Below are 12,025 nucleotides of genomic sequence, written 5' to 3' on the forward strand. Positions count from 1 at the left end.
GCGTGAATTCACAGGGAATAGGCTCCAGCACTTCAGGCTCCTTCCCATTGGTTCTTACACAGTGTGCTTCTCTGGGTGGAGCAGGCTGGCGTTTAATTTGAACCCGGGTACCTTTCTCTCTGGCTTCCGTCTTTTACTAAACATTTTCCTTCATGCATTTCAGGAAGCTCTACTGGCTCTTAGTGTACTTAATGTGCTCAATAGGCACAATTCTCTTGGCAAGAATCTGGCCTGTAACTTATTTGTTTACAACAATGCCAACAGCATGTTGGGTAATACTGTAGACTCTTCCAGTTTTGCCATGGTAACATTTGTGGGACATTCCTTTTTGAACAGTACCCATTCCCTTGATGTCTATAGTATCACCTGTCTTATAGATTCACATGTACCATGTGGCCAAAGGAACAACTCCATATTTTCTAAAAGGCCTAGAGGATATATATTGGGTGCATCTCCTCTTTCCCTTTGTATTTGTAATTTTGGCAAATTACTGGAAGATGGTCGTTCCAGCCAAAAGGTCCTGAGCCTTTTTAAATGCTTTTTCCTGTACTTGGAATGCCTTGTTTCCCGGATTTCGTTTATTTATCTCTTTCTTTTCTTTTTTTTTTTTTTTTTTTGAGATAGGGTCTCACTCTGTTGCCCAGGATTGAGTGCAGTGGTGCAGTCATGGCTCACTGCAGCCTCAACCTCCCAGGCCCAAGCAATCCTCCCAACTCAGCTCTCCTGAGTAGCTGGGACTACAGGCATAAGCCACCACACCCAGCTAAGTTTTTATTTTTTGTAGAGACATGGTCTCCCTATGTTGGCCAGGCTGGTCTTGAACTCCTAGGTTCAAGGGATCCTGCCTCGTCAACCTCCCTAAGTGCCGTAAAGAGCCTATGAGTGATGTTTGGCACAAAGTGAACCTCAGTAGACATTTCTTGAATGAATGAATCCCACAAGAATGCCTATTGCAATGAAAGATTGAGAGCAGGTACCTGTCTACTTTCTCTTTCCACATCCAGCATTCTCCTGGTGTGCAGCCTGCAGATGTGAAGGAAATTGTTGAGAAGGGTGTACAGACTCTTGTGATTGGCCGAGGGATGAGTGAGGCCTTGAAGGTAGGTGTTGGTATGCACAGCATTCCTGAGGACAGGTGGGGATCTCTTGGGCCTTTGTCTTACAGACTTGTCCTTCTTGGGAGGTCATCTTTATATATCATGTACCCTCATTTTGCTGACCCAGGATAGCAATGGCTGCATACATTCCTCTGCCTCATCAGCGTTGGGCTCTCCAGTCTACCTAACCTGGAGACAGTGTCATTTCAACTATTTCTCAGAATCCCTCAAGTTCTACAAGGATCACTATTTGGTCCTTTATATTTTAATAATACTTTATATCCTCATAGTATATTTTATAGTACTTCTAATTTTTCTTTTCTTGGACACATTTATAGTTTTCCCCTCTTCAGAAAAAATTTAATTTTATTTTTCCTTTTTAAAAAATATAGATGGGGGTCTCACTATTGTTGCCCAGGCTGGTCTTGAGCTCCTGAGCTCAAATGATCTCCCGCCTCGGCCTCCCAAAATGCTAGGATTACAAATGTGAGCTACCACGTCTGGCCTACTTTTTAATTTTCTTTCTTTTTCTTTTTTTTTTTTGAGACGGAGTCTTGTTCTGTCGCCCAGGCTGAGTGCAGTGGCGCCATCTGGGCTCACTGTAACCTCCGCCTCCTGGGTTCACGCCATTCTCCTGCCTCAGCCTCCTGAGTAGCTGGGACTACAGGCGCCCACCACCACGCCCGGCTGATTTTTTTGTATTTTTAGTAGAGACGGGGTTTCACCGTGTTAGCCAGGATGGTCTTGATCTCCTGACCTCATGATCCACCTGCCTCAGCCTCCCAAAGTGTTGGGATTACAGGTGTGAGCCACCATGCCTGGCTTATTTTTAAATTTTCTTACAGAAATAATATATGCTCATTGTAAAAGATTTAAAAATTCAATGCAGAAATGTAGAAGTAAAAAGGTGGGAGATTCCCTTCCCAATCTTCACATTTGATGTATATTTCTCCAGTCTTCTCTGAATGCATCTGCAAATATATACACACTTACACATATAGATATATGTTTATATACTTACAATCATTTTACATAAATAGGTCAGTGCTATATGTATTCTGTAACTTTCTCCCCCACTTACATTACTGTATTATGGATAGTCTTCCACATAGAGGCCTACCTCATTCTTTCCTTTATAGATGTCCTACAGTCCTGTTCCTTACTGATGAAGGTGCCCCTTATATCTAGGGCTTTATATATATAGGGCACCTTCATCAGTAGGGCTCAAGCAATCCTCCCGTCTTGGCCTCCTGAAGTGCTAGGATTAAAGGCTTGAGCCACCATGCCCGGCCTGTTTATATTTTAAAATTTTAAACTAGTTTTTTTTCCCCATTACAATAATTCCTATCTGATAGGCTACTTTTATAAATCTCAAATATATAGAAAATATAGGGCATATTAAAAAATATTTCACTTGAGTTCTTCCTCAGGCAGAGTCTAATTAAAATCTATTTTTAAAAAATATTCAGGACAAGCCAGAGTTGAGAAAATATCTAATAATAGCTGTCACTATTAAGAACATGTTTTATATAAATTCATTTACAAATATTTATTAAGCATTTTCTATGGGTAAGGCACTATTCTAGAAACTGGTGACGGTGCGATAAACAAGACAAACAAGGTTCATGCCCCTCATGGATAATAAAAAACTAGACAACTTCAGATAATAATAAACGCAGTGAAGAAAATGGTGACTTATGCTGGGCTACTAGGGGGTGGGCAAGAAAGGCCTTTGTGAGAAGACATTTGAGCTGCAATGTACATACATGAGTCAATTTCATCCTCACACCAACCCTGTGATGTAAGTACTATTATACCTATTTTACAAGGGAAGAAATTGGGGCTGGGAGACTTTAAAGAGCTAGCCTAACATTTCTTAGCTAGTATGCGGCAAAGAAGAAATTTAGACTCAGTTTAGACTAACTCAAACATTTAACATTTATGGAGTTTGTGCACCAAGGTAGATGTTTCACATACCCTTAGCTCAGCTAGTTGCCTTACCAACCCTAGGTGTTAATATCCCTAATTTACAGACATGAAAACAAAGACTCAGAGAATTTAATTTACTTACCCAAGGTTACAGTGCTAGTAAGGATGTAAATCCAAGACTAACTGCAAATTCCATGTTCTTTCATTTCCATTTCACTTGAGCTTTATGAATGGGTATTATGATACCTCTGACAAAGAGGCCTTTTTGACTCATTGGGGCTCACTGCCAAATTTTGGACTGGTGATACACTGAGTGATCGTGAAGTGACGATTGTCACTGTCTAATTCTGTAGAGTACACCTGCCTCATGGCAGAAAGGAACCCCTGGGGGTCCTTTCCCCCTACTTACTTATCTCTTTTCCACCTTCCCAGGTGCCTTCATCAACTGTGGAGTACCTCAGGAAACATGGCATTGATGTGCGGGTCCTCCAGACAGAGCAGGCAGTGAAGGAGTATAATGCCTTGGTTGCCCAAGGGGTCAGGGTGGGAGGTGTCTTCCATTCCACCTGCTGATGGAGCCTTAAGAGGAGAATAAATCACTAAGTGCCTATGCCTGTGACTGTCACTCACCATTCTCCAAACCAGCCTCCCCTAAACATTTTTGGACACCTGCTCATGCCAGGTCCTGTGCTAGGCTCTTGGGATGCAGGGATGACCAAGACAAGGTCCCTGTCCTTGAGGGTGCTAAAAGAAAAAAGATGAGACAGAAGTTTAATAATATAGTGAATGAACTGAGGGAACATTTGAGTAACAGGAACAGTAGGACTATGCCCTGGAAGTTGGGTTCTAGATAGGCTGTTCTACTAACCAACCCTGGGACTGGAGCCAAATCGTTCTCTCTGGGCTTCAAATTTCAACTATAGGCCAGGCGCCATGGCTCACACCTGTAATCCCAACACTTTGGGAGGCCGAGGTGGGCGGATCACTTGAGGTCAGGAGTTCAACCCCAGCCTAGCCAATATGGTGAAACCCCATCTCTATTAAAACTACAAAAATTAGCTGGGTGTGGTGGCACGAACCTGTAATCCCAGCTACTTGGGAGGCTAAGGCAGCAGGAGGATCACTTGAACCCGAGAGGTAGAGGTTGCGGTGAGCCGAAATGGCGCCACTGCACTCCAGCCTGGGTGACAGTGAGAGACTTCATTTCAAAAAAGAAAAAATTCAAGTATAAAATGTTGGGGCTGGCTAGATGCCCTTTAAAGGTTCCTACTGGCTCAGATAGTCTTTGTTCTATTAAATACCGAGGCGGCCTTTGTGAAGCCTTAGAATAGACTGAGAGAACTACAAGTTATCAGCATCACCTTATTTTTAATTTTTCTTTCTTTTTAAAGAACTATGGGCTTTGGTGTCAAATAGCCTTGACTTTGAACTGCAGCTCACTGCCACTCACTGGTTGGGTATTTGTCTAATTTCTTAGTTTCACTGTTCTCATCTGTCAGATCAGGATAACATTAGCAGTACCTGGAGTCATTGTTGGTATTAAATGAGGCAATTCATAGAAAGTATTAACTCACTGCATGGCATTTAGTAAGGACTCAATACATTAAACCACTGTTGTCCTTATCTTTCTATTAATGGGGATACTGTGTAAAGCCAACTAGTTTCATTTTATGGTTCTTAGTATAGCAGCTTATTATTTCAAAGAGCCATAGAATGTTGGAGCCCAAAGGAACTATCTCACTCATTTATTCAGTAATTCTCTTTCATATCCATTTACGGACAGCCTATTACTAATTTTCTTATGACTAGTTATTGTTGGGCCCTGGGGGAATAAGGATGAATGTTACAATTCCTGCCCTTGGGACTTATGTTGTATGAGAGAAAGACAAATAAGTAAATAATGATAAAATGTTAATATTATAATAGTTACTAGGTCCAGTGGTGGCACAAAGAAAAGACTAATTTATCCCACTAGGATGGAAGGAAAATTAAGGAAGACATCACTAAGGAGATGACATTTAAGCTGAGTCTTAAAAAATGGAAGGTTCATTAATTCACTAAAAACACACTTACTTGGCAGCTCTTTTAACTAGACATTTACTAGGTACGGTATTTATCACAGCCGTAACTAAATAAAATCGCTCCACCCCAGCCATCATTGGAGCAGCAGCAGTGGAAAGATGATTTTTGCTTCACATGATCCTGCCACCTGACTACATAGTTAGTTAGGCTTCTGACCTACAGGGACCAATCTATAGACTGGACAGCAACTTAAGATGTGGCTTGGCAAGAAAAGCTGAAACAGTATGGAAAGTGAAGGGATTTATTTTTTTCCAAGTTCTCCAAGTAAGTGGCAGACCTAGGATTAGAACCCAGCACTGTGTCTTTATCATTTTATGGCATACATCTCCTTGCTCCCTAGAAGCAGACGGGAGTGAGTGCTTCACAGACCCAACACCCAGCATTGAAGTCTCGGAAGGATCTGCTTGGTGCCCTTTCCGCAGCCCTTTCATTTGTCAGATGACAGATCTTTCTAGATCTGTTCCCTTGGCTCATAAAGCCAGCCCTCTGTATAGCTAAGAGGGATGTTTGATAAAATTCAGACTGTTTCTCTAATGATGCAGTCTTTTTTTTTTTTTTTTTTGGTCAAATGTAAGGTGAGACAGCTCTGGTGGGTGTTGAATTCGGTGTGAGGGTAATCATTGTTCCTAAGTGAGTTGTCTCCAATTAAAGAGAACTTAGTGTAAACTTCTTAGAGACAGAAGTATCTGTCAGTGACATTATTAAACTTTTAAGAAAACCTGCTAATACATAGCCCCTACTTTGGAACCTGATGCACAGGGTCAATGATGGAAATATGTAGAGCTTGAAGGGAAGCTGTTTCTCCACATAACTATACCTAGTCCTCTGTCTTAAATCATTAAAGCCTCTGAGTTAGTTTGTAGGTAGAACAGCCCTCAAGCTGCCCACAGGTCATTTCTTCTAGCCTGAGTGGTTAAGACAAGAAGTTGGCCGGGTGCGGTGGCTCACGCCTGTAATCCCAGCACTTTGGGAGGCCGAGGTGGGCAGATCACCTGAGGTCAGCAGTTCGAGACCAGCCTGGCCAACATGGTGAAACCCCGTCTCTACTAAAAATACAAAAATTAGCCAGGCGTGGTGGCACGTGCCTGTAATCCCAGCTAGACTACTCGGGAGGCTGAGGCAGGAGAATCGCTGGAACCAGGGAGGCAGAGCCTGCTGTGAGCTGAGATCGTGCCACTGCACTCCAGCCTGGGTGACAGAGCAAGACTCCATCTCCAAAAAAAAAAAAAAAAAAAAAAGACAAGAAGTTAGCCATGGCTGGGTGTGTACCTTTCCTCTCCATAATTGTGTTTGCTGAGTTCAATCATCTCAAAGCAAATATAAAGTCCTTTCAGAAACTTGAATCTTTTTTTGCAGCATGCCATGGTACTGCTACCTTTACTCTGGAGACATAGAATCAATCATTCTTTCCTTGCCTGGTATGTGCCAGGAGTTGTGCTGGGGATACAGCACAGACATTCTTACGGTCCAGGTACAGATCAGTTGGAAGAAATAAGATGTGTAAACATTACAGTGAGGATGTAGAAGTTGCAAATTGTTACAAATCTACCTGGAGACATGTTTTGTTTGTCTCAGTAATTTTAATATTTACTGTAGTTACCAAGGTTTTTTAACTTTCATGAAAATGAAGATTTCTGGCTGTTTTGGAAGAATGGGAAGAACTGACACCACCAGGTCCACACTTATAAATGAAAATAATTGAGTGGAATGGAATAGCACTGCCTTCTCCAACAGAGAATGTGCTCTCTGATTCTTCCAATTGCTGTTATCTTTTAGGCCACTTTATTCCTTTACTTTTCCTGCCTACCTTTCTTAAGGGGTTTGCATTTGTGAACCTGCAATGCAATATTAATAAATACTATACTGTGTGCGAAGAATATAGTATAGGAGGCTGTGGGAACATAGAGGAAATGTTCCAAGCCCATGAGAGACACAGATATGTCCTAGAACAAGGCCCAGTCCTGAAGAATGGAAGGAAAGGAACCACAGGAGACAGTCTGAGGAGCACATTCCCAGGCTCAGCAGGTCCAAAGGCCTAGAGGTGAGAGAAAAAGACTACAGGTAATTCTGTTCAACTGGAGTACAGAGACAGTTTGAGACAGGGAGTATGAGGCTGGAGACGAAGCAGAGCCATGAAGAGCCTTCAAGACAGGAGTTCAGACTTTTTCCTGGATGAGTAGTGATCCACTGAAAGGGCCTGAGCAGGGGAATGGTGTGGTCAGATCAGCTCATCACTTAAGGAGGGCTGATGGTGGTTCCATCAGTATAGAAACAGTATAAGAAGAGGACTAAGAAACATGAAGGAAGAGGAATCTAAAGGACTTGATGGCTACTTTTGCATGAGGGATGAGGAAGGAATCCAATGTGCCAAACAGGTTTCTGGCTCTGACTGCTGGGTGCATGCTAGACCACTCACTAAGAACAGACCCCTGTGATGAAAGTCACCTGGGGAAGAAACCGGAGGCCTGGGTTCCAGCCTTAGCTTCACCACTAATTCAGTCTCTCTGCGCCTGCGTATTCATTTGTAAATGAAGGTGCCACACTGGAGTGCTCTTTATGCCCCCTTCGAAACCTTTATAAAAAGGTCTTTATTTTTTTTTTTTCACTTCAGTGAAAAAGTACAGAATCAGATAGAGAAAAACTAAAATTCTCACATTCCCCAGAACGTGAAAATTCAGAGTAAAAGCAATTTAAAAAGTTGAGCTCAACCCCAATACGATACTTGAATTCCTTAGCAACAAATTTGTCAGGAGCTTGTTCAACCTCTGCTCAAACTCATCTAGCCTGGAGAATTCTATACCCCCTAGTACAGCCCGTTCAATTCTTATACAGCTTTTAAAAATGTATTCTGATACCAAGCCAAAACCTGTCCCTTAGTGCATGTCTACCTTTAATGGAAAAAGTACTACATTTTGCATTTTTAAGACAGGATCAAGTCCTGGCTTTGTCCCTTAGGAGACAGACACTATCTCAAAGCCTCTGTTTCCTTACATGGAAAATGAGGGCTAACTTGGAGGATTTTTATAAAAGGGGTACTTATCTGAAAAATATCCAGCATATTCTTCCCTTAGAAGGTTTTCTATAATTACAGCATGATGGGCTCAGGCAGCAGCCATGGTTCTTCATGTTTTTGTCTAGGCTCCAACCCAGCAGCTGCCATCAGATGTTCATGTCAGGTCTGTGGTACATTTCCACCTGGCTACAGCTTCATGGCACATCCTTGAGAGATGCAAAACAGGTAAGCACACTAGAAAAGTCAGCTCCCTGGAATTAATCATTCTTCCCCTAGTCCCTCTTTAGCACTCACGACCTCGTGGAAATAGACTGCCTGGAAATAGACTGCCAGATCTGTCATTTCCTAATTGTGTGACCTAGGACAGGTTACTTATTTCTCTCGACTTCAGCTGCCTTGTTTATAAAATGAAGATAACATTACCTAGAGAGTTAATTAATTAATGTAAAGAGCTTACAACACTGCCAGGTACACCCAAGTACCTTAAACCAAAAGTTAAAACATGCTTGAATTTAAATTCCAGCTCCACCTCTGAGTAATTGTATTATCTTGCTATTATTTTTATAAGCTTGCCAAGTGTCAAATATGATCAAGACTGGCTGCAGGTTCAGATTCTACCAATTGTTATTTAATCCATCCTATTCAACCACCATTGAGGTCCAATTATCTTCGTTTCACAGATGAGGAAACTGAGGCAGAGAGAGCTGAAGATTTGAAGGCTTTTTTCCCAAATACTTCCCCTGAGGTGGTATAGCTTAGACCTTTGGGATCTTCTTGGATTTGAATGAATACAGGCTTTATTACTTACTGTACAGTAATAGCCTCATTTGGCTATTATGAAGATTAAATGACAGGTAAAGTACATAGCACAGGCAGTACCAAAGGTTAACCTCTCTGGAGCACTGACTGTTATATCATACTTGCAATTTTTTTTTTTAAACAGAGATGGGGTCTCGCTATGTTGCCCAGGCTGGTCTTGAACTCCTGGGCTCAAGCAATCCTCCTGCCTCCTATAATCCCAAAGTCCTGGGATTATAGGCATGAGCCACAGCCCCCAGCCCCATGCCTAAAACTTTAACTCACGTGCAGCATCAACTCGTCAGAGATGCTGCAGTAAATTACTTTATTTCTTGCACTGGATCCGTTTCCCGTAATCCTGGTTTCTTTTGTAAAATATAGCTCTTCTATATTATTTATTTAAAGCCATAGAGGTCCTAAGAATAATGGCAGGCAAGATCAAGAATTTCCTTCAAAACAAGGCGCGGTGGCTCACGCCTGTAATCCCAGCACTTTGGGAGGCCGAGGTGGGCAGATCATGAGGTCAGGAGATCAAGACCATCCTGGCTAACATGGTGAAACCCCGTCTCTACTAAAAATACAAAAAATTAGCAAGGCGTGGTGGCAGGCGCCTGTGGTCCCACCTACTCGGGAGGCTGAGGCAGGAGAACGGCTTGAACCCGGGAGGCAGAGGTTGCAGTAAGCCAAGATCACGCCACTACACTCCAGCCTGAGTGACACAGCAAGACTCCATCTCAAAAAAAAAAAAAAAAAAAAAAAATTTCCTCAAAGATGAAAATGATTCATTCTCCAGCTATTCAGTCCTTGGCCCAGCTACTGCCTGCGTTAGGGAAGAGGCTTCTTAGCAAGATAACACATGTTTAAGGTCCTTCAGCAACTGTCAATGTTTAAAAAAGTACAGCTGTTAAAGCGGCCTTGGAGTTGCCCTGACAAACACACCGTCACTTTAAGAAATAAGACTATAGCTCAAATAACCAGTTATCAGGAGGTAGCTGGATCTTTGTTTTCACACCTGAGGAATAGCATGTAAGCATGCAGTATAAAAGCTGAAGCTATAGCCACACGCATTTCTTTACAGACCAGGAACTAGAACAACTTGGTGTTTTCTCAACTTTATTGTGGAGAGGAGAAGGGTAAGTAGACTTGAAGGTTTTTTATTTTTTAATGAAGAAACAATTTATCCTGTGTTTGATACCAGATGAGACTGTAAGGGTCACATACTCCTTAAGCCTATACATCAATTCCAGGTGAAGTGCTTCAGGCTTGCCTCATTCTGACACCTAAGAAGGGCCCTCTAGGCCATGGTTGGAAAGACTGTTTTTGCCTCAGCGCCGTGCAGGTTTGGGCATTATATAAACTTTTACAGGCTTGCTGAAGGGAATGGTGCCCTCGATGCTGGTTTCCACCTGTGGTGACATCTCACCACCCTCCATCCAGGGGCATTTTGCAATGCGAGCACTGGAGTTGTAGGCCAGCAGCAGCCTCACTTCCACCTGGCATGCCTCTGAAAAAAAGATAAAAGAAATCCTCTATAACTAGGCAACTGCTAGGAATGAGGATGAAATGTGAAGTTAAAGAAATATCAATATGGAAGCAGTAGAGAGAAATTTCTTCATCTGTCCACATCCCTCCCCTTACCCTCACCAAACAAAACACTGAGCCTGCAGATGTGATGCTGTTCCATCACCTTCCCCTCGGGCTCACTGTGGCACAGAGCCAAAGCTGCTGAGGCAACTGGAGAGCAAGCTAAAAACCCTTCCAGGAAGATTAATTGCTTCATGATCTGCTTTATGAACTGAGCTCAAATTCTTATGCAGGTGTGGATTTGGGCAGTTTCAGAAGGTGCACGTGGCTTGTTCTGATACCCAGTCGGGCTCTTCCTGTGCAGTTCCATCTCAAGCCTCAGGGCTGCACGTACCACAGACTACTTTATTAGTGGAGAGGAAGCCTTTGAATAGGAAGTGGTTTGCCAAAAAATTTCTGGCCAATGAACAGGAACATGTTTCAGGGACCTAAAATGTCTGAAAACATTTCATTCTTTCATTACATTATCTTACAATATAATCATCTAGTGTCTCTATGTGGCAGGTCCTAGCAAGAATAATTAAGAACTCCCCTCAAGTTGCCTGCTGTTTGGTTGAGGAAACAGTTGCAATGGAGTACAACACACGCTCTAACCAAGCCTGCAAGAAGTACTGAGGAGGGAGTACAGGAAGGCTTTGGAATAGAATATCCATTCTGTGCCAAGCAGGTAACCCCAAGAGTTCTTATCCTGCTACATTATGAAAGAAAGACTGTCACAATCTTGGCAAAAGTCCCAAGATTCAGATAGGTTCTCAGAGACTACCCAGATGTATACCTGGGTAAGAATTTGAGCCCAGTTCATAAACTGAAGCAGTTACTCATTCTATTAACCGCAAGCTTCTATAAAGAAGAGGGAGAGAATTTCAGAAAAATGTAAGGGCAAGTGCAAAGGCCAGGAACGGAATGAGCTTGGGATGTCTCCTTAATTTGGTGCAACCAGAGCAAAAAGTGTAAGTTGAAGATGATCCCAAGGCTAAGAAGTTCAGAGGGTAGGAATGAAGGCTAAATGGATCTAAATTAACAAGGGCAGAGTCTCCAGGACTTCTCAATGCCCCCCCAGACCTCTTCCTGGTTACATCCAAGCTTCTCTCTATGGGTCAGAGTAGAGACTGGATTGCTGTCCTCCAGGAAGGGAAAGGTTTGCAGTCAGCCCAAGGCCAGAGCAATCCAGTGCACCTCAGATTTCAGCATGAGATCTAAGTGCAGCCTCAGCATCAGCAAGTACCAGCCATGTGATAAGCACACACTCACATGACAACATGAGGGTCATGCAGCAGCCATGAGTGTAACTGTCATGAAACTAACACTGTTCTCTGATACCAGGCTCCAGATGAATCTCCCACTCACGGTGGAATCAAAATAGGTACCTGTATCTGCTTTCCTGCCACACTCTCCCATTCCATCCCAGGTGGCAGACCACAACCACAGCCCCAGCTGGCATAGCACTTTCAAGAAGCCAAATCCTGGTAAAAGCTGGATAAGACTCAAGCCTATAATCCTAGCACTTTGGGAGGCCAAGTCA

The 12,025-nt window shown here is 42.7% G+C and overlaps 2 protein-coding genes across 10 annotated transcripts in view; one reads left to right on the forward strand and one right to left on the reverse strand.

The window, feature by feature from the left end:
- Nucleotides 1-12,025, forward strand: part of AAMDC (adipogenesis associated Mth938 domain containing) — a 69,379-nt gene that overhangs the window by 46,749 nt on the left and 10,605 nt on the right. For 6 of the 7 annotated variants that reach the window (XM_054437851.2, XM_054437847.2, XM_054437848.2 and 3 more), the window contains 2 exons: nt 1,005-1,100; nt 3,459-3,636. In XM_054437851.2, the coding sequence (XP_054293826.1) occupies nt 1,005-1,100; nt 3,459-3,599 (237 nt within the window). In that variant the 3' untranslated portion in view covers nt 3,600-3,636. Of the gene's footprint in view, nt 1-1,004; nt 1,101-3,458; nt 11,171-12,025 lie in introns of those variants that run through there. The other variant, XM_063672102.1, reaches the window with a different exon arrangement.
- INTS4 (integrator complex subunit 4) overlaps nt 10,016-12,025 on the reverse strand; it is a 115,024-nt gene continuing 113,014 nt past the window's right edge. For all 3 annotated transcript variants that reach the window (XM_054437843.2, XM_063672098.1, XM_063672099.1), the window contains one exon: nt 10,016-10,423. In XM_054437843.2, the coding sequence (XP_054293818.2) occupies nt 10,245-10,423 (179 nt within the window). In that variant the 3' untranslated portion in view covers nt 10,016-10,244. The remainder of the gene's footprint in view (nt 10,424-12,025) is intronic.

This window comes from Pongo pygmaeus, chromosome 9 (assembly GCF_028885625.2).
Source record: "Pongo pygmaeus isolate AG05252 chromosome 9, NHGRI_mPonPyg2-v2.0_pri, whole genome shotgun sequence".
NCBI classification, from domain to species: Eukaryota; Metazoa; Chordata; class Mammalia; order Primates; family Hominidae; genus Pongo; species Pongo pygmaeus.